Source organism: Salvelinus namaycush, chromosome 16 (genome assembly GCF_016432855.1).
Source record: "Salvelinus namaycush isolate Seneca chromosome 16, SaNama_1.0, whole genome shotgun sequence".
NCBI classification, from domain to species: Eukaryota; Metazoa; Chordata; class Actinopteri; order Salmoniformes; family Salmonidae; genus Salvelinus; species Salvelinus namaycush.
The window spans coordinates 37,900,313-37,928,077 of record NC_052322.1 but is presented as its reverse complement, the minus strand read 5'-3'; the positions used below and the strand labels follow the sequence as shown (position 1 = coordinate 37,928,077).

Sequence of the window (27,765 nt, the reverse complement as noted above, 5' to 3'; positions counted from 1 at the left end):
CATTGTTGAGAAATACATTTATTTTGCATTACACACCAACAGCATTGACCATGTTCATACATGTAGTTGACTGCAAACATAGATGCTGTAACCCAAGAAACAACATTTAGTTATAATGAAACAGCAAAACCCTTCCCTCCACGATAAGCGGAAAAACATTGATGTGACATAATTAGCTAACATTTCTTGAAAGGACAGTAGAAGATCATACGATGTGTATAAATGCAGTTTTCTTGTGAGAAAGTCAGCATGCAAAAATAGGTCAGTTAAATGACATCACGCTTAAGGCCACCAAATGAGATTATATAATAGAATTAATAACATCAAGAGTCATTGACTATACAGCAAGGACAATATCTGCAAAACCTGTGAGACTCATCTTTTCTGTTGAGAATTAATTTCATTAGCCCTTGGACTAAGGAATGAATATCACCTGTGTCTGACAAAACGGGAAAAACTGACAATGTAATGAGAAAAACACAAGTGGCGTGTAAAATCAGACGGCTTACAGACATCTACCACCTACTGTAAATAGTTGATCAACACAAACCCCTCGCCCACAAGAAAATAGATGTAAGCAAAATAATCGTCAAATACATAGAACCTTTACCTCGAGTATTAGGCCTGCTCAGCAACCTTGTAAATGACGCATTATAAGTGAAGGTAACTAAACACTGATATTACATATAAACATGGAGGAATAGTGTACTCATGCCTGTTCTTAAGCATGTTAATATCACCACAAACTAAGAATTTCTCATACAACACTAGACGGACCCCGACAGGTTACCATCTGCCCTAAAGGTCAGAGTTGCCATGAGTGACTTTCTACAAGTCCCTATTTTTACCTGGTGCAACAATTCATGATGTAATTCCTCAGATGACCCAAAGCACTAATTTCAGCAAGTTACCAGGCTATATATATATATATATATATTTCACTGTCACCTGGTGAAAGGCCAGTTGACTATTTAATAACTGACAAGTTCCACAGTTCTTTAGGTTGCTGCTTAATGGGAGATTTAGTTACAGCCCTCACTGCTCAAATTGGATCTACAGGCAGGGAAAGCTTATGCAGTTTATAACATTTCCCTCCAATTAAATTCAAAATGGCCATTTCTCAGTAGGTGAAGCACTCCAAATAGACCATTCTATGATCAGCAAGTGGGAAAACAGGAAAGAACAGACAGGGTGTGAGATCGCAAAGAAGTTTAATAAACAAATTTCCAACATGCTTTCAAATATCAGAATTTAAAGACTACATCGTGTCTAATAACATTTGAAAGACAACCAACCGTGTTTTTAAATGCTCTCTCAACCAATGAGATTAGAAGCAAACTGACTTCAAATGGAAGGACGCCATGAAGCCCTACATTCCAATACAGCTCGTCTCATATCAGGTTATGCAGGCTTAGTGATTTGAGTGTTCAAATCACCATGTGCCTGAGACAAGTTCGTCACACCATGTGCCTGAGGCACTTCTCCGATACAGAAGTGTGCAGTCAGACGAGGTAAAAGGAACTTATTAATTTTCAAACAAAGCAAGAGGATAAGGGCTTCAGAGAACACAGGATATGCCAAATCACAGATTTGTTCAGCCAAAAGTATGAAATGGGCCTAATTACTGGAGTGAAAATGAACCGCTTTCCATCAAAGGAGCATATGCAGATTCCCACCCATACAATATGATGCCCTAAATGACAGTAGGGTCTGCCTCATAGGCCTACTGAGTAACAGGCAACACGCAGATTATATTTGAAACAAGAACAAAGAACTGACAAATAGGAATAGTGACATTCATGGAATAAGATGTTAAACCATACCTTACAGTAAGTCCAAAAGGTGACTCGCAACTACATTTTCTTTCAGATATCTGAATATTTGTGACATGGACCACTTACCTGGTCCCCTCAGAATAGATGCATTGGTTGAACAACTAAAGTAGTAAAATCAGACTTCCAACAGGGGACATAGCCGTCTCAAATACAAAGAGGCAGAGGATCATCTGTTCAGATGTGCAATTTGTTCATTTAATTTCAAATGGAATGAAAATGGCTAAGTACAGGTATAAAGTACATGGTGGTTTAACAAATGGAGGCAAACCATACAAAAAAACATTGCTATCCATTGTGCGCCACAACAGAGTAGCGAGGCTTTAAAGGCAGATCCTCCTCCAGCAGGTCTCACATTCAGCACCTAGTGACTTCCTGTGTAAAGCAGTGGTGGTGGTGGGTGGCTGTTATTGACGGCGGATGGTACGAGCACGTCAACACTCCTCTCCCGATCAGTTGGACTTTTTGCCCTGCGATTGAGCATCACTGCTTGCCTGTAGAAAAGGGATTCAGAAAAATGATTCATAAACTGAACTATAAAAACAACAATTTCAAAGACTTCACTGAGTTACAGTTCATAAGGAAATAAATTAGGCCCTAATCTATGGATTTCACAACTGGGAACACAGATATGCATTTGTTGGTCACAGATGCCTTAAAAATAAAAAAGGTATGGACGTGGATCAGAAACCAGTAAGTATCTGATGTGACCATTTGCCCCATGCAGCGTGACATCTCCTTCACAGAGTTTATCAGGCTGTTGATTGTGGCATGTGGAATGCTGCCCCACTCCTCTTCAATGGCTGTGCGAAGTTGCAGGAATTGGAACACTGTCGTACACGTCGATCCAGAGCATCCCAAACATGCTCAATGGGTGACATGTCTGGAGAGTATGCAGGCCATATAAGAAATTACATTCAGCTTCCAGAAATTGTGTACAGATCCTTGCGACATGGGAATGGCCATGCATTATGGTGAAACATGAGGCGATGGCAGTGGATGAAGGGCAAGACAACGGGCCTCAGGATCCTGTCACGGTATTGCTGTGCATTGAAATTGCCACCGATAAATGCAGTTGTGTGCGTTGTCCATAACTTATGCCTGCCCATACCATAACCCCACCGCCACCATAGGGCACTCTGTTCACAACGTTGACATCAGCAAACCGCTCGCCCACCCAACACCATACACACTGTCTGCCATCTGACCGGTACAGTTGAAACCGGGATTTATTAGTGAAGAGCACACTCCTCCAGCGTGCCAGTGGCCAAGAAAGGAGAACATTTGCACACTGAAGTCGGTTACGACACCGAACTGCAGTCAGGTCAAGACCCTGGTGAGGACGACATGCATGCAGATGAGCTTCCCTGAGACAGTTTCAGCCAGTTTGTGCAGAAATTCTTGGGCTGTGCATCAGCTGTCCAGGTGCCTTAGACGATCCCGCAGGTGAAGAAGAAGGTCCTGGGTTGACGGGGTTACACGTGATATGCGGTTGTGAGGCCGGTTGCACGTACTAGAGGTGGCTTATGGTCGAGAAATTAACATTAAATTCTCTGGCAACAGCTGTGGTGGACATTCCTGCAGTGGATCGATTATCTTGGCAAATGAGAAATTATGACTAACAAGTAAACAAATTTGTGCACAGAATTGAGAGAAAGAAGCTTTTGTGCGTATTAAACATTTCTGGTACCAACACTTTACATGTTGGGTTTATATTTGTGTTCAGTATAAAAACACAATGAGTATGTATAAATGAACAGCTATAGTTAAACTGAAAGCATTAAATAGAAGGTAAAAACATAGTACAGTCTAGGGTTGCAAAGGGTCGGAAACTTTCCCTGAATTTTCCCGGTAAATTTTCCATGGGAAGTTTAGCCCGGGAATTTAGCTTAAATTCATTAAAAAAGTAAGTTTATAACAGTGAACCTTTTTTGTGGGATACACTTAAGGCAATTCTAGGTGTGCACTGCACTCTTCCATCACTTGCAGCTGATTCTCAAGATCTTGCACACTAATGAGATGCTATTGGGCCCAAACTACTACACGGTCTGAGCTACAGACTACACTACATATGTGAAGAATGCAACAAAGATGCGTAATCTGGCCAAGTGCATAAAGTTCCTTCAGCGCTCACATCAAGCAACCTCTGACAAAAGTCCCTCTACTTCTATTCGATGTGAATGCATTGAATCTGCTCATCAATGACGTCATGGCACTGAAAACCATGGATACACTCTACAAGAGAGACAACGAAATAGTTATGCATGTGAAGGGTTATAGCAGCAATCTACCTCACCAAGCAAAGTGAGAAGAATAAGAGTACCACATTGAAGCTGCCCAGCAACACCCGTTGGGGTGGTGGTGTCATGTTTGACAGTCTCCTGGAGGGGAAGGAGTCTCTCCAAGAAATGGCCATATAACAGTCTGTTGATATGGACAGCCCCATCAAGAGGATCCTCCTGGATGATGTATTTTGGGAGAGAGTGGTAAGAAGCCTGAAACCTATAGCAGTAGCCATTGCACGGATTGAGGGAGACAATGCCATCCTGTCTGATGTTCAGACTCTGCTTGCAGATGTAAGAGAAGAAATCAATACGGCCCTGCCCACTTCACTGTTGCTCCAAGCAGAGGAAACAGCAGTTCTGAAACGCATAAAAAAAGAGCAAAGTCTTCTGCCTGAAGCCCATACACGCCGCAGCGTACGTTGGACCCCAAGTATGCTGGCAAGAGCATCCTGTCTGGTGCAGAGATCAACAAGGCCTATGGTGTCATCACTACTGTGTCTTGCCACCTTGGCCTGGATGAGGGCAAGGTTCTTGGCAGTCTGGCGATGTACACGTCCAAGCAAGGGCTTTGGGATGGAGATGCAATATGGCAGTCGTGCCAACATATCTCATCAGCCACCTGGTGGAAGGGACTTTGTGGATCTGAGGCTCTTTCCCCTGTTGCCTCCATTATCCTCCAAATCCCACCAATATCAGCCACTTCAGAGCGCAACTGGTCCTTGTCTGGGAACACACACACCAAAGCACGCAACAGGCTGACCAATATAAGGGTTGAAATATTGGTGGCCATCCGGGCAAATGTAAGTCATTTTCAGCCTGACAACGAGCCATCCTCAACAAGGTAGGAAAGTGACAGTGAAGATGAGGCCTCAGAGTCTGATGTTCAAGAGGTGGACATTGAGGAGGTCCAGGGAGAAAACATGGAAGCCTGAGGAAGACAACCAAAGCTTTAGTTTCTATCATTTTACAGATGTATGTTGAAAACCTTTTTCATTCAATATTCCCTTTTGTTGTTCAGTGAAATCATCCCATGTGAAGGGTCAACTAAAAAAAGTTGAATTTGTAACCAAATGTTTATTTTTTTTTATTTCTATTGGAAGGATTTGATCATTTGCAATTGTCTACTTATGATACGGTAAAAAGGTTTACGTTTCCATATGATATGGTAAATATCCAATGCAATAAACATCTACATTTAAATGGTATTAATATTAATTTTCATATATTTCCGTTAATTCCAATATATTCTCGTTAATTCCCACGGAAAGTTTCGACCTCTAAATATTCCCCAAAATGTGCAACCCTAGTACAGTCCATTTTGTAATTTAAACAAGTCAACAAAGTAACAACCACTGCATTGGCAGTTTATTATCTAATTGAAAGTAGGCATTTTCTGATAATCAAATGGCCTTTCTACCTAAAAACATCCACACAAGGATTTACAATGTTACAGATAAGGCAGTAAAGGCTCAAGTTTAGGTAGGTTAACCTTTAGTTCCTTGTATTACTGAAAGGCCAATCTCGAATTACAGCACGTCTCTCCCCACTGCTTACCCTGAGAGCTGATAGTCGACGTGACCTCTGGTCTAAATAAGTAACACGATTTAGCCTTTGTGTATAGGTTACACGAACATCGGGCCACTGGCCAGTGAATGCGATTGAAAACGGTCTAAACATAACCGGGTTTTCTCCTGTTTACATTTGAATGAAGTGGGCAGGCTAAAGCAGCAGGGTAAAGGACTTGTGCCAGGAGCCTTGTGCCAGGGAAATAAAGTCCCTGATACCAGAGTAGCCCCATGTGATCAGGTGCAACGAGCTCAGAGGGGTTCCAAAACCCACAGATCCAAACATTAAGTAGCCATGTACGCTACACGTGTACCAGACCACCTGCCTGCTGACATGTCTGGAGCCTCAAGTGACAGCAAAAAAAAAACTCAAACAAGAGACACGACAACACAGCGCATGTGGGAGGTCATTCAAGAAGCTGTGACATATGTCTGAGTGCTAGAAATGTAACATGTCTTTTAAGTTATAAACGCCTGGTAGAAATGTAGGCTTCTTCAACTTGTCAAACTTCTTCATGAGACATGTTCGTTGCAGAAGAGTACGCGTCTTCCTTTTACATTTTTTTGCAAGACATCCGGCTGACTCCCCTGCCAGTAAAAGTGGGAAGTGTTCATTTTATCATAAGACTATTGCTCAAGCATCAGCCATGAGAAAGCCCCACAGTTTAGAGATGGGACTGGGATATGTTCAGCATTACTAAGTAATTAGTCACAGCTCAGGTCAATATACCCGTGGGACTTGAATGGCCACAACATGATGTAGGGTTAGTGCAGTGTCTTGGTGCAGCACTCTAGGTTGAAGAGTTCACAACGCAAACATCTGCCTCCGTGACCATTGACAGGTCTTTAGTTGTCATGAATTACCTTCCTGTACGGTTGTGATATCATTACTCCTCTAATCAGCAGCTCGTATTACAGAGTGCACTAAAAGAGACACAATTAATCATTACAACATGTACAATGACCGATAGTGCGATAGGGTGTGTCCTAAACTAGCTCAGATCCATGCTTCCCAGCACGTACACATGATGACATCCATTGTTACTCAATGAGATCGTTACCTGATTGTAGTAGTTTTGCTCAGATCAGTGTCTCTGTGTCAGGGTTTCCATTAAGAAAATGTGGCGCTGGACATTTAACCGGAAACATTTTAAATTTTCCAGCCGTTTTAAAAATGTAACGGACCCATATGCATTGGATGCGTAACCTGATTAGAACATCCACCCACCGTGCTCAGAATAACAGAAATCACATTTATATTATGGTAACTCATTAACAGAACATGTAAGTACAGGATGGAACAATGTGCGGTCCTTCTTACCTAATTCTGATGCGCACTTTGAAGACGTTAGAATAACTGTCCACATATACTTTTCCTCAGCCAACAAGACTAGTAACAAACAGCAAAATCACTAGCCTATGTCGACCTACAATATCCCATAGTAGCAAAGTTAACCTATTCTATTGGAGAAAGAAATAGCCTACTCCAAACAGACTCTGGGACAGTCTTGAAGGCACCACAAAAGGCTGCAGCAGCTCCCGTGCTGCCTGACAGATTATCCACTCAAAAGGCTCTGTATCTTAAATCGTGTGATAAAGACGCATAACGAATACACCTGTACACACGCAGCAATTTAATTCCACTAAATTTTGCAAATTGACCTATAGACCGATAAGCATGACCAGTCAATGTATTTCATCAATAAATAGGGTGAAAAGCATAGATTTTATCTTCTCCCGGACAATTGGCCGGTGCCAATTTTATTTTTCGGCTTTTCAAAAGAATGTATAATTACTATTATTATTATTTGAGTAAAAGCTGGCTATTACCGGCTAACGGAAACCCTGGTGTGGTTGTTTGTGCATCTGTGTGAGTGAGTGTGAGTGTGTGTGTGTCTGCACACACACACACGTTCCCAGTACGGACCTGCAGCTTGGAATGTTCATTGAGCAGGCGGTCATACTCCACAGTCAGGTTCTCAGCCTGCTTCTTCATTGCCTTCACGTCACCGTCAGACTTCAGGAGGACTGGGGGCACACACACAATACAGTCAGGACAAGAGGGCAGGCCACTGTACACTTCACTGATGATCAAATTACATTTTGGGGTTCTCACCCCATTTTCATCCAGCTATCACCATTTGGTAGAGAGAACCCTCTACTAGAGGTTAAAAAAACAATTCATAAAATAAAAACTTAGTCACCTTTCTTTGTGGCTTCCAGCTCATCCTTCAGAGAGCGCACCTCTGCCTTCAACGTCTTGTTCTCCTCCTGCACTCCAACTCCAGATGGCTTCTTGCCCACTTCTGGGACAGCGACGCCGGCATCCTTTAGTTTCTGACAAGAAAAATGAAGAATTTCCTTTAACCCCTGATTAAGGGTTGTGGATAACTGACTATACTGAACAAAAATATAAAAACGCAACATGCAACAATTTAAAAAGATTTGGCTGAGTTACAGTTCATAAGGAAATTAGTGAATTGAAATGTATTCATTAGGCCGTAAAAGAACAGGGACATTTTCAGCTTCCAGGAATTGTGTACAGATCCTTGCGACATGGGGCTGGCCGTGCATATGCTGAAACATGAGGTGATGAAGGCAGATGAAGGGCACGACAATGGGCCTTAGGATCTCGTCACGGTATCTCTGTGCATTCAAATTGCCATTGATAAAATGCAATTGTTATCCTTGTCCATACCCCCACCATGGGGCACTCTGTTCACAATGGTTGACATCAGCAAACCGCTCAACCACACAACGCCATACACATGGTCTGCGGTTGTGAGGCCGGTTGGATGTACTGTCAAATTTTGTAAAACGACGTTGAGGTGGCTTATGGTAGAGAAATTAACATTAAATTCTCTGGCAAAAGCTCTGATTGACATTCATGCAGTCAGCATGCCAATTGCACGCTCCCTCAAAACATCCGTGTCATTATGTTGTGTGACAAAACTTCATTTTAGATGGGTCTTATTTCCCCCAGCACAAAACATGCTGTTTAATCAGCTTTTTGATATGCCACACCTGTCAGGTGGGTGGATTATATTGGCAAAGGAGAAATGCTAATGAATAGGGATGTAAACAAATGTGTAAAGAATGAGAGAAATAAGGCTTTTGTACATATGGAACATTTCTGGGATCTTTTTTTTCAGCTCATGGAACCAACACTTTACATGTGTTGATATTTTTGTTCAGTGTAAAAAAATCGTTCTACAAAAGTATGACATTTAGACATATTGTGGGTTTCATTAAGTCTTCCTGTAAGCAGGTCGCCATCTGCTTTTCACTGAGTTTTAGGTAAGTCAGCATTCTACATAGTCTATGCCCCTTACCTAAACCTCTACTAGCTCAGACCCATGCTTCCCAGCACGTACAGGTATGACTAGGGCCCTGTGTTTGGGTTAATCGTGTCACATGACCTGGATTTGAACCTTATCCAGAAACTAAAATTAGACCAAAAATGAAAGCGATTGTCTGAGGATGGTACTGGACCATCTGAGGGGACAGTTTGATGAAATAGCTTTAAATAAAATGTTAAAATCCAAGTCATGTGACATAAAAAAAACAGGACATTACTGATGACCCATCCATTGTTTTGCACTAAGATTGTTGCCTGTTTAATATTACTGTAGGAGGTGTGGTCAGACTGCCCCAGAATGACCCCATTCCATGGCCACCAGAATCATTCTGCAGCTGCATGACTTGGGGCCCGGACGATACCAGTATCGCGATACTCAGTATCCTGGCAAGGAAACACGAAGCGGACTTTAGTTCTTTAGGTAAAACAGATGTAATGTTAGAAAAAAAACATGGTTGTCATCCAGAGTCAGATGGATTTATTTTCCAAGCTACAGCACACAATATTTAACATACATCAGGTTATTAAAGGACAAAAGTGTTTGGTATGCTTTGTGTTTTCATTTTTGCCACGGGAAAAAATGTTGCAATACTGTTACCGTCACAGCCTTAATGACCATTAGCGTGACTGGTTCCATCCAGCCAATAGCCTCAGAACAGGTGTTCATACCAAGCCCACCACCCAGCTGCTGGTCTTGGCCCTGATCCTCTTGGATTGCAACAATGACTCAAAGCCTCCTTCCACAGAATCATCCACCACACCACTCATATTTGAGGTGGATCAGTCTTAACACAACATACATTTGATTGCTTCGATAGTTTCCTCTGATCCATCTGCATTTAAGTAAATTGTGTGTGTTTAGTAGTGTGTATCAAAAATATCCAGCGAAAACATCATTCAAACCAAAACGTTCAAAGTAATTTGCATGACTCATTGGTACAAATCATTTAAAATATATTTCTCAAGGCCATCAGACCAAAACTCACTAATAAACACACACACATCACCAGGAACACAGAATCCATGTCCTAGAGGGACATTAGGAGCCGTCACTGATGTCACTAGGACCCGATTAAGGACTGCCATTTGAAGTGTCCCAACTAGGTCTAACAGGAGAATAGCTTTATGTCAAAATAATATACAGATCTGGGTTAGGATTTTCCCTAAGGTCAAACAGACCTTGTAACTAGGGCAGAGGATTTGTGATGTTCCTTACAGACAGATTCTCAGACCAGACAGAATGTTCTAATCTAGGCTAAGAAATGCTGCGTGCTGTAAAATAAATCAAGCCGTTACAGTGTATTTGTTTGATGACGCAAGTGAAAACGCAAAACACATAGCTAGCCTAGTTGTAGCTCAGATTGTACATTTATAGCAAGGAGCCTCATACACAAGCTTGGTTAGATCAAAGAGAAGAAACATTTCCATATCACCTAGTTGGAGTCCACTTTAGTAAGCTCAGTCCACTACAGAAGATATTCATTCTAGTTTAGAAACTGGGTGGTACGAGCCCTGAATGCTGATTGGCTGAAAGCTGTGGTATATCAGACCGTATACCACAGGTATGCCCCCCCCCCCCCCCCCCCAAAAAATAATAATAATAATAATAATAATGTTCTAATTACATTGGTAGCCAGTTTATTTACGCAACAAGGCACCTCAGGTGTTTCTGGTACGTCGCCAAGGGCTGTATCCAGGCACTCTGCGTTGCGCATAAGAACAGCCCTTAGCCGTGGTATATTGTCCATATACCACACCCTCTCAGGCCATATTGCTTAAATAGATCAATAGTTGGGTTAGTCAAGAGTCTGGCTCAGATAGGTAGTGCAGGGAATCAATAGCAATATGGACAGCCATTAGTGATTGGGTAGAGGGAGCCCAGAGATTTAAAGGACATGCCTAACAGTGCATTTCAGGGTTAGCAATGGCTGGGCCTTCTGAGGACGAGCTAGTCACAATACATTTAAAGCCTCTGGCCTCAGTGAGGGATAAAATAGATTAATAAATCACTTATATTATGTTCAACTTTATCTTATGTAAGCTGCACTGCAATTTAGTTTTCTTTACTGTAAACCAGGGATCATCAGCTACATTCAGCCACAGGCCAATTATTTATTGAGTGGAGGGTCAGGGGGACAGAACATAATTATTAATAATTTGTAGACTGCAAATAGACAGCAAGAAACCTGTCTAACTCTGAATGATCGGTTATGAAAAGCCAACTGACATTTACTCCCACGGTGCTGACCTATTGCACCCTCTACAACCACTGATTATTATTTGACCCTGCTGGTTATCTATGAACGTTTGAACATCTTGGCCATGTACTGTTATAATCTCCACCCGGCACAGCCAGAAGAGGCCTGGCCACCCCTCAGAGCCTGGTTCCTCTCTAGGTTTCTTCCTAGGGAGTTTTTCATAGCCACCGTGCTTCTACATCTGCATTGCTTGCGGTTTTAGGCTGGGTTTCTGTACAGCACTTTGACATCAGCTGATGTAAAAAGGGCTTTATAAATACATTTGATTGAAAATATTTGACTAAAACAATCATTTCAAACCTTGCTTACATTTGTATACAATCACTTCTCTATAATGCGTAGGAATATTTGGGAAGAGATTTCCAAAATTAATATCACTTGGAGCCGAATTGCTGGCGGGCCAAATTTGTGTAAATAAAACCTCTCCATCTATCTAAACATAATTATTTCCATCCCCACATTGCTGCAGTGTTGTATTTTATCTGGCTTATGATTCCACTCTTCAGAGCATTACACCCATTTGCTGGTCATAAATAATGATGGCATATTCAGGGCCATGGCTTGTGGAGCATCCACATGCATGGTGACCTTCTGCAGACCAGAGATCCATATTTTGAATGATTACATTGTCACCTCCGTAGTTAAGGTGCATTACAAGCTTCAGCCACAGTGCTTATTTACCAAATGAAACCAGTTTGTTGATTAAATCTAAACTCAAACACTCAGCCCATAGAAGGACGAGAATATATGTTTGCTCATTCTAATTCAATACTCTTTGGTAGGAAAATATTCCAAGTGTTTATAAATGCATTGGAGTAAATTAAGCCTTTTCCAAACACTAGTAGTTTATTCAGAGTATTATAGGGATTAGGTCCAGACCATATAATATTAACAAAGTGAGCTGCAAAGAGAAACCTCAGAAAAGTGGCAGTTGTGATCTAGCAGAACATCCAACCACAAAGACATCAGCAGAGGGAGTATGTTGTGACGTCAAGTAGCCTAATTCCACTAGCATACTGTTTCTCATCTCAAACACTTAATATGGCAATAACAAGGGACTTAAAGCCATCATAGCAATTGGGATAATGGTTGGTAAAAAAAACTAAATTATGACGTAAAATACAAACCTGTCACGCTACAGTTAGTTTTTTTGCTAATCTCTTGGATGACGGATTCAAATAAACACTGATTGTATCGGGTGACGATGAAGCTGTTAAAATTGTTAACTGCTTGAAGTACAGTGTTGCCCCCCTGTGGCTGTCAAAGGAACAGCAGCAGAACGCTGGTTAAATGAAACTGCACATATTGTTCTTCCTAAGACACCTAGCTCTGAGGAATGTTGGACACTCAAACAGTAAACCACTGCCACAAGACTTTAGTAAACGTAGGATGACATCCTGTTCCACATAAATCACGTGCAAGCATTTACCTAATATCTAAGGACGTCCTATGTGTTGACCTTACGGAGAAAGCCAAAACTCCTGTAAAGGTCACGATTGACATCAGAAGCACAACAGTGTCCTGTATAGCACCCAAACCCAGCTCACCGCCTGCAGTTCCTCATTCTCCTGCATGTACTTCTTGGCAGCATCACTGGCCCCCTCGGCTTGCTTCTTGAAGGCCTCGTTGGAAGCCATCAAAGTGGCCTGCTGAGAGAGCAGGGTTGCCAGTCGCCTCAGCAACCTGGACATGGGAAGTTAAAGGGTCACTGACTAATTTCCAACTTTTAAGAGTGTTTTCAAAACAGTTAAGATTTACAATACAGTATACTTAGTCCATTTACATGGAAATAGATTTTGACATCAGCATACAAATACGCAACATATTACATGCAGTACAGAAATCTGGGGAGTTAGAAAACAAATGTGAGCATATTCAAAAATGCATTAGAAATTGCAATCACCTTTACAAGACACAACCATGGCTTAGGCCCAAGATTTGCACATTTCCTGTAGTTTCAGCAGTATCCAAGGAATCATGATGAGGTAAATGGCAGCATTTAAGGGTATCAGATGATAAGACATTTATGTGAGTGACAGGCCCCAGTCTTATTGAAAAGGTCAAACTGGAACCAAGATAAAATTACAGCACATTACTTTGTGAAAGTGCATCACACTTCTAGGAACAGTTGACCAGAAAAATGTCTGTCGAGTCAATTAACCAAGGGCAATGTGGTAAACATATTTACCTCAATTTCAGCCACCGTTAGCCAGCCAGCCAGCCAGCGTTAGCCAGCCAGCCACCGTTAGCCACCGTTAGCCAGCCAGCCAGCCAGCCACCGTTAGCCAGCCACCGTTAGCCACCGTTAGCCAGCCAGCCAGCCACCGTTAGCCACCGTTAGCCAGCCAGCCAGCCACCGTTAGCCACCGTTAGCCAGCCAGCCAGCCACCGTTAGCCACCGTTAGCCAGCCAGCCAGCCAGCCAGCCAGCCACCGTTAGCCAGCCAGCCAGCCAGCCAGCCACCGTTAGCCACCGTTAGCCAGCCAGCCAGCCACCGTTAGCCAGCCAGCCAGCCAGCCACCGTTAGCCAGCCAGCCACCGTTAGCCAGCCAGCCAGCCAGCCACCGTTAGCCAGCCAGCCACCGTTAGCCAGCCAGCCACCGTTAGCCAGCCAGCCACCGTTAGCCAGCCAGCCACCGTTAGCCAGCCAGCCACCGTTAGCCAGCCAGCCACCGTTAGCCAGCCAGCCACCGTTAGCCAGCCAGCCACCGTTAGCCAGCCAGCCACCGTTAGCCAGCCAGCCACCGTTAGCCAGCCAGCCACCGTTAGCCAGCCAGCCACCGTTAGCCAGCCAGCCACCGTTAGCCAGCCAGCCACCGTTAGCCAGCCAGCCACCGTTAGCCAGCCAGCCACCGTTAGCCAGCCAGCCACCGTTAGCCAGCCAGCCACCGTTAGCCAGCCAGCCACCGTTAGCCAGCCAGCCACCGTTAGCCAGCCAGCCACCGTTAGCCAGCCAGCCAGCCAGCCACCGTTAGCCAGCCAGCCAGCCACCGTTAGCCAGCCAGCCAGCCAGCCACCGTTAGCCAGCCAGCCAGCCAGCCACCGTTAGCCAGCCAGCCAGCCAGCCACCGTTAGCCAGCCAGCCAGCCACCGTTAGCCAGCCAGCCAGCCAGCCACCGTTAGCCAGCCAGCCAGCCACCGTTAGCCAGCCAGCCAGCCAGCCACCGTTAGCCAGCCAGCCAGCCACCGTTAGCCAGCCAGCCAGCCAGCCACCGTTAGCCAGCCAGCCAGCCAGCCACCGTTAGCCAGCCAGCCAGCCAGCCACCGTTAGCCAGCCAGCCAGCCAGCCACCCACCGTTAGCCAGCCAGCCAGCCACCGTTAGCCAGCCAGCCACCGTTAGTCAGCCAGCCAGCCAGCCACCGTTAGCCAGCCAGCCACCGTTAGCCAGCCAGCCAGCCAGCCACCGTTAGCCAGCCAGCCAGCCAGCCACCGTTAGCCAGCCAGCCAGCCAGCCACCGTTAGCCAGCCAGCCAGCCAGCCAGCCAGCCAGCCAGCCAGCCAGCCAGCCACCGTTAGCCAGCCAGCCAGCCACCGTTAGCCAGCCAGCCAGCCACCGTTAGCCAGCCAGCCAGCCAGCCACCGTTAGCCAGCCAGCCAGCCAGCCACCGTTAGCCAGCCAGCCAGCCACCGTTAGCCAGCCAGCCAGCCAGCCACCGTTAGCCAGCCAGCCAGCCAGCCACCGTTAGCCAGCCAGCCAGCCAGCCACCGTTAGCCAGCCAGCCAGCCAGCCAGCCAGCCAGCCAGCCACCGTTAGCCAGCCAGCCAGCCAGCCAGCCAGCCAGCCAGCCACCGTTAGCCAGCCAGCCAGCCAGCCAGCCACCGTTAGCCAGCCAGCCAGCCAGCCACCGTTAGCCAGCCAGCCAGCCAGCCACCGTTAGCCAGCCAGCCAGCCAGCCACCGTTAGCCAGCCAGCCAGCCACCGTTAGCCAGCCAGCCAGCCAGCCACCGTTAGCCAGCCAGCCAGCCAGCCACCGTTAGCCAGCCACCGTTAGCCAGCCAGCCAGCCAGCCACCGTTAGCCAGCCAGCCAGCCAGCCACCGTTAGCCAGCCAGCCAGCCAGCCACCGTTAGCCAGCCAGCCAGCCAGCCACCGTTAGCCAGCCAGCCAGCCAGCCACCGTTAGCCAGCCAGCCAGCCAGCCAGCCAGCCAGCCAGCCACCGTTAGCCAGCCAGCCAGCCACCGTTAGCCAGCCAGCCAGCCACCGTTAGCCAGCCAGCCAGCCAGCCAGCCACCGTTAGCCAGCCAGCCAGCCAGCCAGCCAGCCAGCCAGCCAGCGTTAGCCAGCCAGCCAGCCACCCAGCCAGCCAGCCACCGTTAGCCAGCCAGCCAGCCAGCCACCCAGCCACCGTTAGCCAGCCAGCCAGCCAGCCACCGTTAGCCAGCCAGCCAGCCAGCCAACGTTAGCCAGCCAGCCAGCCAGCCACCGTTAGCCAGCCAGCCACCGTTAGCCAGCCAGCCAGCCAGCCAGCCACCGTTAGCCAGCCAGCCAGCCAGCCACCGTTAGCCAGCCAGCCACCGTTAGCCAGCCAGCCACCGACCGTTAGCCAGCCAGCCAGCCAGCCACCGTTAGCCAGCCAGCCAGCCAGCCACCGTTAGCCAGCCAGCCAGCCAGCCACCGTTAGCCAGCCAGCCAGCCAGCCAGCCACCGTTAGCCAGCCAGCCAGCCAGCCACCGTTAGCCAGCCAGCCAGCCAGCCACCGTTAGCCAGCCAGCCAGCCAGCCACCGTTAGCCAGCCAGCCAGCCAGCCACCGTTAGCCAGCCAGCCAGCCAGCCACCGTTAGCCAGCCAGCCAGCCAGCCACCGTTAGCCAGCCAGCCAGCCAGCCACCGTTAGCCAGCCAGCCAGCCAGCCACCGTTAGCCAGCCAGCCAGCCAGCCACCGTTAGCCAGCCAGCCAGCCAGCCACCGTTAGCCAGCCAGCCAGCCAGCCACCGTTAGCCAGCCAGCCAGCCAGCCACCGTTAGCCAGCCAGCCAGCCAGCCACCGTTAGCCAGCCAGCCAGCCAGCCACCGTTAGCCAGCCAGCCAGCCAGCCACCGTTAGCCAGCCAGCCAGCCAGCCACCGTTAGCCAGCCAGCCAGCCAGCCACCGTTAGCCAGCCAGCCAGCCAGCCAGCCACCGTTAGCCAGCCAGCCAGCCAGCCAGCCACCGTTAGCCAGCCAGCCAGCCAGCCAGCCACCGTTAGCCAGCCAGCCAGCCAGCCAGCCACCGTTAGCCAGCCAGCCAGCCAGCCAGCCACCGTTAGCCAGCCAGCCAGCCAGCCACCGTTAGCCAGCCAGCCAGCCAGCCACCGTTAGCCAGCCAGCCAGCCAGCCAGCCAGCCACCGTTAGCCAGCCAGCCAGCCAGCCAGCCAGCGTTAGCCAGCCAGCCACCGTTAGCCAGCCAGCCACCGTTAGCCAGCCAGCCACCGTTAGCCAGCCAGCCACCGTTAGCCAGCCAGCCACCGTTAGCCAGCCAGCCACCGTTAGCCAGCCAGCCACCGTTAGCCAGCCAGAATTCGTAACATATACATTTAGCAAATTATTAACATTTAAAAAAAAATCTAATTTGTAACATAATAAATGTTAAATTTGTAACATATCATAGAAAAGGGTGATGGACATCTACAAATTAATACATACCATACGAATCGTAGCATCTACTAAATGGAGTTGTGGATTTACATACAGAATACAAAATGCTCTGAGACCAGGTTGCTTTAACATACATAAGGTGTATTAGAGTCAGCTAGCTAGATGTTTCTCATCAGCATGATGTAAACTCAGCAAAAGAAACGTCCTCTCACTGTCAACTGCGTTGATTTTCAGCAAACTTAACATGTGTAAATATTTGTATGAACATAACAAGATTCAACAGACAAACTGAACAAGTTCCACAGACATATTATTCCATTTGTCACCTGAACAAAGGTGGGGGGGGGGGGGGGTCAAATCAAAAGTCAGTATCTGGTGTGGCCACCAGCTGCATTAAGTACTGCAGTGCATCTCCTCCTCATGGACTGCACCAGATTTGCCAGTTCTTGCTGTGAGATGTTACCCCACTCTTCCACCAAGGCACCAAGTTCCCGGACATTTCTGGGGGGAATGGCACTAGCCCTCACCCTCCGATCCAACAGGTCCCAGACGTGCTCAATGGGATTGACGTGCCCAGACTCTTCGCTGGCCATGGCAGAACACTGACATTCCTGTCTTGCAGGAAATCACACACAGAACGAGCAGTATGGCTGGTGGCATTGTCATGCTGGAGGGTCATGTCAGGATGAGCCTGCAGGAAGGGTACCACATGAGGGAGGAGGATGTCTTCCCTGTAACACACAGCATTGAGATTGCCTGCAATGACAACAAGCTTAGCCGATGACGCTGTGACACACCGCCCCAGATCATGACGGACCATTCACCTCCAAATCGATCCCACTCCAGAGTACAGACCTCGGTGTAATGCTCATTCCTTCGACGATAAACGCGAATCCGACCATCACCCCTGTTTTGCCAGTCCTGTCTTGTCCAGCGACGGTGGGTTTGTGCCCATAGGTGGGGTTGTTGCTGGTAAAGACCTGCCTTACAAAGCCCTCAGTCCAGCCTCAGCCTACTGCAGACAGTCTGAGCACTGATGGAGGGATAGTGCATTCATGGTGTAAATCGGGCAGTTTTTGCCATCTTTTACCTGTCCCGCAGGTGTGATGTTCAGATGTACCGATCCTGTGCAGATGTTACACGTGGTCTGCCACTGCGAGGACGATCAGCTGTCCGTCCTGTCTCCCTGTCTTAGGCGTCTCAGTACAGACATTGCAATTTATTGTCCTGACCACATGTGCAGTCCTCATGCCTCCTTGCAGCATGCCTAAGGCACATTCACACAGATGAACAGGGACCCTGGTCATCTTTCTTTGTTTTTCCAGCGTCAGTAGAAAGGCCTCTTTAGTGTCCTAAGTTTCCATAACTGTGACCTTAATTGCCTACCGTCTGTAAGCTGTTAGTGTCTTAACGACCGTTCCACAGGTGCATGCTCAATAATTGTTTAAACCCTTTACAATGAAGATCTGTGAAGTTATTTGGATGTTTATGAATTATCTTTGAGAGACAGGGTCCTGAAAAGGGGACTTATTTTTTTGCTGAGTTTATATGCTTCTTCAAAATTTAATGGAGATTTAAGTGATTACTTGTATGCTAAGGAACTGCATGGATACTTATGTAAATCCTGCCATAACAACCAACTATAGCAGCATTTATACCAACTGTGGTGGTGGATTCTCCTTACATTCAAATAGTATATGCAATATCTGGCATACTTAAGTTGAGGTCACTGTATTCGGCAAGGGGCACATGCACAAGATAAGCGTCAGCATTGTAGAGAGTTACTGTTATGGGATTTTTATGAATAATGACTAAATGATGTATACATTTAACTTAGAACTATAACTAAACAGAATACTACTATGTTACTGTATGGATGTATGAATCGTATTATAATCATAATACTGAATATAATGTGTGTAGTTTTAGTCAAGAATTAGAACAAGGACTTTCTGTTCCTTGTTAGAAACGAATGGAGCTATCGTCAGACCGGCTGGAATGCTGTGTTCCTTACAAGACATTCTGTCTCTACCCAGGGAGGGGAGAGACCTTGGGCTTGTAGTAGATCGTTTAACAGGTGGCAGACAATGAGGGAAGGCTTGTGAACTATACTGCCATTGTATCTGAGAGGAGGAGAGACATTTATGACGAAATATGAGGTATATAAACTAATGTACATTATATTTTGGGGAGAGCTCTCCGAAAATAAACGCTACTGATTATTTATGAGACTGGACTCTGTCCATTTTATGCAAATAAGTATCTTACAAATTCTTAGAAACGTGTTTTAATTGAACATATAGGAAATAAATTCCTCTAACAGTTATACAGGGGGCAGATGAATGCATTTAGCCTAGTTTGCACTCATGCTCATGTCACACAAACTGACCTCACCTCAGTCCATGTTCAGTTACTGTGTTAAAACTTAAATCAGCACATTTCACAACACTTTCACAAAAATGTTTGACATCTTTGATATTCCTACTCGTTAGTTTACTGCAATGGTTGTTGACCTTTAGAAAATAGGTATCACTGCACTTGAAAACAGTATAGGGTTTTTGATGTCAAATGCACAAGTCGTGAAATGCCTTTCCTGCAAGCTCTAAATCCAACAATGCCGTAATCAACATCAATGATAGCACTAAAAATAACAAGGTGGAATAAAACCGAGCAAGAAATAAACAGGAGAAAGTAAGAAGCTATAGTCAGGGTCAATTTCAATACCATATTTGTAAACAAAAGTCATGTAATTTGTAGTTATATCATTGTTGTAATTCCCTTAGATATGCAGAAGTGTTGGATGTGGTACTAATATCACAAACGACACCTCCCTGCTGCCTTCAGCAGGCCTAATACAAAAGCTGGAGTGAACCCATCCACATGGAGGAAATATGGCTGCAAATAATCTAACATAATATGCTGTAAATCAGGGCTCATTAACGAGATTATATTATTTCTTGAGCGGATGGTCAGGGGGCCGGAACATAATTACTAATCATTTGTAGACTGTAAATTAACCGCAAGAAGCCCAAACCGATATATTTGAATAAAACAATTATAAACCTTGCTTACATTTGAATAAAACCACATCTCCATCAGGCTTGGGGCGGTATAACGGGGTATTTGGAAAAAGCCACAGGATGGTTCTTCAATACCAAGTTTTTTTAAATTAAATGTGAATATTTGTAGCTACTATTTAAGTTAATACCCACAGTCAACTTGTGCAATACGTTTAGAGATAAAGCAGATTGTGTTCTTAATTTCACCGGTCATATTATTTTACATTACGAAGCTTACCATAGTTCCCCAGAACAGTTTAGCCAGTCACGTGTTTGTAAACAGTACAACGGGAGAAAGCAGATGGTGAGTCCATAGTGTTCTACATCTATCGGCGAGTCTGTTGTGCAACACACATGAGGTGTAGTTAAACTTGTATGCAATTCACTACTAAATGTTTGCCATCTGATTTCTTACGATGGCTTCCTACCAGAAAGAACCAGGTGTTTTTTTTGACTGGCAGCATGTAAAATGTAACGGGCTCATATGCATTGGATGTGTAACCTGATTAGGGCATCCACCCACCGTGCTCAGAATAACAGAAATCACATTTATATTATGGTAACTCATTAACAGAACATGTAAGTACAGGATGGAACAATGTGCGGTCCTTCTTACCTAATTCTGATGCGCACTTTGAAGACGTTAGAATAACTGTCCACATATACTTTTCCTCAGCCAACAAGACTAGTAACAAACAGCAAAATCACTAGCCTATGTCGACCTACAATATCCCATAGTAGCAAAGTTAACCTATTCTATTGGTCCTCTTGTTGAGAAAGAAAAAGCCTACTCCAGACACGGAGAGTTGTGGGATGATAGATCCCAAATTCATACAACCAGTAGGACTAGGATAAAAAATGTTTTGTTGAAAAGCAAAATGAGTATGATGCAACAGATCAGAACATTTAGCTTCAAAATGTTGATCAACTATTATTGTTTCTTCACATTATAAGCGCAGCAATGTGCACAACGAAGCAGGCTACACGCGATCGTTCATTCCATAAAGCAATTAGCGGAAAAACTGTTTTCAAAAGCGCACCGCACATTCAAGAGGTTTCATGTGACAGAAGAAAATATCCATTAGGAATTTAGAAAGAGGGGAGATCTAATATGCAACAACTAGCATGGGTTGCTAATATGACTAGGATTGTGCCTTTGGCTACTGGACAATGAAAGAAAGTTGATATAAAATAATTGCCTCTACAGATAGGGTCTGATTTTGGCTAGGCTACTTTAGAGCAAGGTAAAACAGGCCTCATACTGTGCCAATTTTCCCCGGCTTGAAGCCAGGAAACCATGGCCAGAAGTTAACTCATCCAGAGATCTTTCTGTACAGTTGCCATTTTTACCCCCCCCCCCATGCTGCTCTTCCTTCAGAAAAGCATGCTTCACAACTTCATTAATTTGCACAATTTCTGGTTCACTTTCACTTGTAAAACTGTATGAGCTGGATTTGCCCATCTTTGCAAATAGTCATGTTCGTTTTCGTTCGTTAGCATTTAGCTAACAGTGTTTATGTGATTTTGCTATTAGTTTGTCCAAATTTTGTTAGCATTCTGGTAAGAGGCCAAATGGGCTTTTCTTGCATTTTTAGCACCCCATTGTGTGCTATGCCGGTAATACAGTAAATCCCAGGATGAGAGAAGGACGGTATTAAAATCTGGATACCGCCCAAGTCTAGTGTGGATTATGCATGGGAATACTTGAGCAAATTTCCTAAATTAAAATCTCTTGGCGTCAATTTCCTAGTGTTAATTCTTATGTCTAACAATGCCACAAATAATCTAACATGATGCAAATAACATCTAACATGTGTTGTCTATACGAAAGGAGTAGACGACGTTTCAGCCATGTTTAAATAAAAAAGTGTATATTTGATGTCCCTATGCACTGTTATGTAACGCCATAAATGAGTTACTTTGATGCCATTTAAGTGGCCAGACCCTGTGTGTGAGGTAACACTAGGCAGCTAGTAATGTGAATCCTGCGCTATAGGTCTACAGCCAAGCATGGCATTGAGGCTAAATTTAAATCTCATCACCAGTTGCTTGATCACATGTCATTTCTTTTCTCAGACGCAGCTGCCCAAAAGATTACAAGTCCAAACACCCAAACCTGGAAGCAGTGGTAGAGCAAAGTAGTAGCACAAATAGCTGTAGTAGCCACTCGAAGGTCTATTAATAGCATACCATTCAGAGTAATATGACAGGGTCCCTGTATGGAGAAGATATGCAGACTGGACACAACCAGGCATTAAAAGAGTGTTGTATATACACTATGTCAGACAATGCTCATCCTATCATGTTAACCAGACTTTACACTTCGGATGAGACTTGTGAATGGAAAATGTCTAGCTAGCTAGATAGCTAGCTCCCCCTCCAACCGGACATTCCTTCAATAGCTACTGTAAAATCTCAGTAGATTAGTAAAGTATACACACCACCTACTCATCACTAGCATAAGGGCAAACAAACATATCGTTTGGGCTGATGACAGAACGTAAGCTTTCATCTTCATGTCTTTTGTCCTACTATCAAGTGATTCCAGCTATTCTATAAAGAACATGAATGGCAGTTATTTTAAACTGTAAAGGTCATTATTTCATAATTCAATCAGAAATATGGTGACAAATGGTTGGTTCCTGAAAGGTACAGATGCCTACAGTGATTGTGTACTAAGAAACCAGGAGCACTAGTGAAAAATCAGAGTAACTAAACATCAACCTCCCTACCTCAGAAACCATTCTAGAACAAGAACAGACTGGAGCCAGTTGGTGTGCTCCGGGCGGGGGAGGAAGTGGGCAGGCATGGATACTCACACACACAGGAGCAGGGCGAAGCCAGCAATGTACTCATTCCTCTGGGCCCTGAACAGCTTCATGTGAATGTGATCTACGGCCACTGGGTTGTTGGTCAGGTCCACCTTCTCAGTCACACTGTACTTTCGCACCTCCCTGAACGCATCTACATAGAAACAGAGACAAGAGCATGGGGAAACTATGGAAGACTAAAGTGGTTTGGGTTTTTCTCAGCCACTACACAATTTGTGATCGTGAGTACAATTAACAATAAATGATCAAAACCTGTGAACAAAGGTTGATGTGATATGTTTGGGTGTAGACCGTAGATGACACACACTTACCAATTAGTAAGAAAACTAGAATGGCAATGGCTACAATGAAGGAGGTGTTTCCATAATATGCGATCGTTTGAACCAGACGAGATTTGAAGATCTTACTCCATCTGCAAAGATACATTCATTAAAAAAGGGCCAATTCAGCAGTTTAAAAAAAAATCCTAATATCAAATAATTTGTGGGTAACAATTAAGTATCTTCCTGTGATGTATTAAATTAAAATGGTAAAAAAAAATAAAAAATCTCTTCTTAGTAAAGAGAAATTTCTCAGGCAAGAATTTTGCTATGACTGTCTGGGAATGGTCTGAGTGGGGAGGGGAAAACATAAAACTAGTCATTACTGGTAGGGGTTTGGAACTTCTTATTAATATGTTAACTAATTTACCAGCTGGTCATGTCACCAGGCAGGCAGAAACTCCATCCCACCAAAACTGGCTGAAATTATAGGCATTTTTTCCCAAACAGCTCTTACACTAAAAGAGCATTAAGATAATTTTCCCAATTTCACAGTATTATTCCAACCTCAGTGTGGAAATAGACATAGGCAAGTCACATTTTTGACAGCATTGGGCCTTTTCAAGTCTTGTGTTCAATTTCAAATGGTAACAACTCATCGTATACCGAGACTGGTCAACCGCCGGATATCTTAAAGATATTATTCAACAGGTTAATGAATGACAAGAAATAATCACTCCATTCAAAATGATTGTCGTGTAACCCAACCAAGTCTCAAGGGAGGTAAGTCACATTTTGACTAAAGGCTATTGGGTAATATGCGTTTAGTGTTTGCAATTCCCACTGCCAAGATCACAATTAATTAAGTGGTTATGTGATCAAATCTTTTTAAGAAATCGAGGAAATACATAACGTTTTTTTTAAATGGCAAATTAGATACTGCACTAGTGTAATTAGACTGTGTGCATGGAGACGGTTTGTTTTGACCAGTTGACTGCAGTTCAACTGGGTTGCTCACCTCTTGGGGGAGATGAAGGGCACACACAGAAGCAACACAAAGAAGACCTCCGCATAAAGGAATGTGGCCACGGCCGTCCACTGTAGACTCATGTTGATCAGATAAGATTCTGTGAGAGAAAAATTGCGTTCGTTATTAAGTAAATAAAACAAAGTAACGCCATTGTTGAAATCAACAATACTACCGTTATCCAACAATTCAAGGTTATTAGTGTGCTTGCTGAAAACTTTCAAACAATTTTAACATCTTCCATTACCATAAACATACTTTTGGACAGTTGAACATGACAGTCTAAATCAGGTCATTCTATCCTTGAATTAATGCTGGCACAAATTGTTCACAATTTCAAGGAGAATGGAACAGAGACAGCAAGAGAGATAGGCCTACTGCTAGGAAAGCTGAGTGGCCTGCTGTCCATCCCTGCCCTATGCCTTGCCAAAACAGACATATTCAGTCAAAGAAGTTGCCCTAAAGACACAAGAGTCTCAACAAGACAATGGTGAATAAAATAATATTTTCACTTTACCCGTTGTACATGCTGTTGGTCCTTTTGGCAGTAGGAAGTGGAGATTACTTTTCTGTGGATATTTTTTGTACACCCGAGGGTAGATACTGTCGCTTGTATATTTAATATCCTGATACTCTGCACGTGATGCACAATATGTAAACAACAAAATGTAACTAAACTTCGTCGACCGAAGCACATTCCCACGCAAATCAGCTGGAAGCGATTGTGAGATTTGCCAGCTGATCGCGTAGGACAACTTTCGATCTGTGGTTTGGTTAAGCTAGGCCAGCCATGGTTTACATATTGTGCAAGGTGTTCGTCACGTGCGAATTGCATCAGTATTGTAAATACAAATTGATATACAGACCAGCTGAAAGTCGGGTTAATAACAGTTCCCTGTGGATATTTTGTCTCAGATTACCTCAGACACAAGGACAAAAATCAGCGGACAACAGGTAAAGTAAGTTAAAATGAAGTTTATTTCAACATTCTGACATGTAATAGGGCTGTTCGGGAATGCTGAGTCTACATGTCAGAGAGGAGATAGTAAGTCTCCACTCTCAGATTCTAAAAAGAGGCTGTCTTGCTGGCCATGGGCTACTTAATGTTTATTTAACTTTATTTAATTAATCAGTTAAGAACACATTCTTATTTACAATGACGGCCTACCCCGGCCAAACCCTAACAACGCTGGGCCAATTGTGCACCGCCCTATGGGACTCCCGATCACAGCCGATTGTGATACAGCCTGGAATCGAACCAGTGTCTGTAGCACTGCTAGCACTGAGATGCAGTGCCTTAGACCGCTGCGCCACTCTGGAGTCCTAAACATAATGAGACTAAGGAACTGGATCAATGACTTTGTCCTTTCAAAACTAGAATATGTTATGAACAAAATGTACAAAGTTTTTTTTTACTTTACTCTTCGTCGGTTTTAAAAAATTGCGTTTATGGAGTGTTAGGGAGAATTTAGTTCATGCACACGCGCACTTCAGAGTAGACATTCCCTAACGGAAATATGCAAATACATGCGAGAACGCGCAAATATGATCTCGCTAGCTCTGCCCCTTCTTTGCTTGTTCCCACTGACTAATTTGTTCCCATTGGATACGACAGGCTGTGGTCTATCTTCGGTTAGTTATAAACATCGTTGACTACACTAGTAATACTTGCAATATGCAGAAGTCGCGGCGCTATTTCCTGGTTGCTAAAATTTGACGTTCGCCTAATTTCAGTTTGTGACAACAAGCAACCGTGTAGAGAATCGTCGCACAGAAAGTTAAATGTTGTAACTTTAAGAAACCTGTCAAGCTGGTTTACAAACGTATTCTCTGTCGTTCTGCCCCTGAGCAAGGCAGTTAACCCACTGTTCCCAGGGCGCCGAAAACGTGGGTGTCGATTAAGGCAGCCCCCACACCTCTCTAATTCAGGATGGGTTTGGTTAAATGGGGCAGACACATTTCAGTTGAAGGCATTGAGTTGTACAATTGACTAGCTACCCCCCTTTCATCAATGATGGCTAGCTAATTATAAAAATTGGTAATAGCTGCTAACTAACAAGGTAGCTACAGGGCTCTACAGTGCAACCATTTTACTCAGATATGGGCCTAAATATTTTTGTGCGACCTGGAATTTTTTATTTAGGAGCTCCAGCGCGCATAGGCTTTATTACCTCAAACCTCATTGTGCTTCTAAATGTGACGCACACGTGCTTCTTGCAAAAAAAGGTCGCTTAACAAGCCAACTGTTTATAATATCTGGCTGGACATTACGTATAAATTACTAGTAGTTGGATGGCTAGCTGGAAGTTTGGACAAAGACCAGACATTGCAAACACGAAATAATGACGTAGATAGCTAAATATGCTAGTTAAGTAGAATGCTAGCTGGATTTCGCGCAATTGTTGTGACAAAGTTAACTGCTAATGTTCAGCACAGGCCTAATAAAACTCACTTTATGCAACGGTTAGCAGTACTCACCTACAACACCTCAATTATTGGATGCACGGAGACTGGTCTTCCTATAGGGATCTCGACCGCTGAGGTATATCAAAACAGAAACGACGCGTAGTTCGCTTGAGCGCTAATTAGCAAAATGCATTCTTGAAGACTTCCTAGCTAGTTACTTCCTACTTCCGGTGCCAGCTCATCTCATCATGAGACGGGGGTAAAGGTTAAATTGCCCCATACTATAGTGTAGTTGAGTCAGAGATACATTCCAGATACTGATGTAGATCATCTTTGTCTAAGGTCAGTTAAAGCACAAGACTTCACATCTGCTTGGTGAAAGAGGGCACAGATCAAAAGTCCATAAAATGAGGTTGGGCAATCTAATCTATTTTAGAAGGTTTACACTTTTACCACAGCCACAAATGCTATATCGTAAAAATTCATGAAAACAAAAATGTACTTTTTGGTCATAACTTAAGGTTAGGGTTAGGCATAAGGTTGGTTTAAAATCATATTTTAAGAAGATAAATTGTAGAAATGGGCGGGAATTATGACTTTGTGGCTGTGGTAACTAGTGACGACCATTTTAGAGGTTTGTAGCCTTCCATAACATGCTAGTGGGCCCTATTGTCAACTAAAATGGTCTGGTAAATGGAGAAATATATGGGTGTTTTTTTTTTTACTAATACATTACATATCATTAAAGAAAAAAATAAAAGGCAAAGAAAATATTTTGACATCTAAGCATGTTTATCTGAGAAAGCTTGAACCAACATTGACAATTTTGTAAAATATTTCAGTTTGCATGACATAAAACTAGGACATTTATTTAATTTCATACATAGTTATTAGGCAATAATTACACACACGTCTCCCAAATCATGTTTTTGTCATGCGCATTAACATTAAAAACGCCCGACCCCACCGGTGTGATTATTACCTCTCAGGGTTTAGAGCTTGAGGTAGTCACCTCATACAAGTGCTTGGGAGTGTGGCTAGACGGTACACTGTTCTTTTAGCACATATCAAAGCTGCAGGCTAAGCTAAGGTTAAATCTAGACTTGGTTATCTGCATCGTAATCGCTCCTCGTTCACCCCAGCTGCCAAACGAACCCTTATTCAGATGACCATCCTACCCATACAGAGACGTAATTTATAGATCGGCAGGTAAGGGTGCTCTCGAGCGGCTAGATGTTCTTGACCATTCAGCCATCAGATTTGCCACCAATGCTCCTTATAGGACACGTCACTGCACTCTATACTACTCT

The 27,765-nt window shown here is 44.3% G+C and overlaps 1 protein-coding gene across 1 annotated transcript; it reads right to left on the bottom strand.

Moving 5' to 3' along the window:
• bcap31 (B cell receptor associated protein 31) lies at positions 1-26,684 on the bottom strand. The gene is made up of 8 exons (XM_039011210.1): positions 26,528-26,684; positions 24,041-24,149; positions 23,074-23,174; positions 22,751-22,895; positions 12,846-12,981; positions 7,887-8,019; positions 7,610-7,710; positions 1-2,326 (listed from the first exon to the last, which is right to left on the bottom strand). The coding sequence occupies exons 2-8, from the start codon at positions 24,130-24,132 to the stop codon at positions 2,285-2,287; spliced, it is 750 nt and encodes a 249-aa protein (XP_038867138.1). The 5' UTR covers positions 24,133-24,149; positions 26,528-26,684; the 3' UTR covers positions 1-2,284.
• Positions 26,685-27,765: the final 1,081 nt, after the last annotated feature.

Coding starts and splice junctions, on each gene's coding strand:
- bcap31 (XM_039011210.1), bottom strand. CDS start 24,132: ATGAGTCTACAGTGGACGGCCGTGGCCACATTCCTTTATGCGGAGGTC. Junction 23,175..24,040: donor CCCTTCATCTCCCCCAAGAG/GTGAGCAACCCA, acceptor GTATCTTTGCAG/ATGGAGTAAGATCTTCAAAT. Junction 12,982..22,750: donor TTCGCCCTGCTCCTGTGTGT/GTGAGTATCCAT, acceptor TCCCATGTCCAG/GTTGCTGAGGCGACTGGCAA.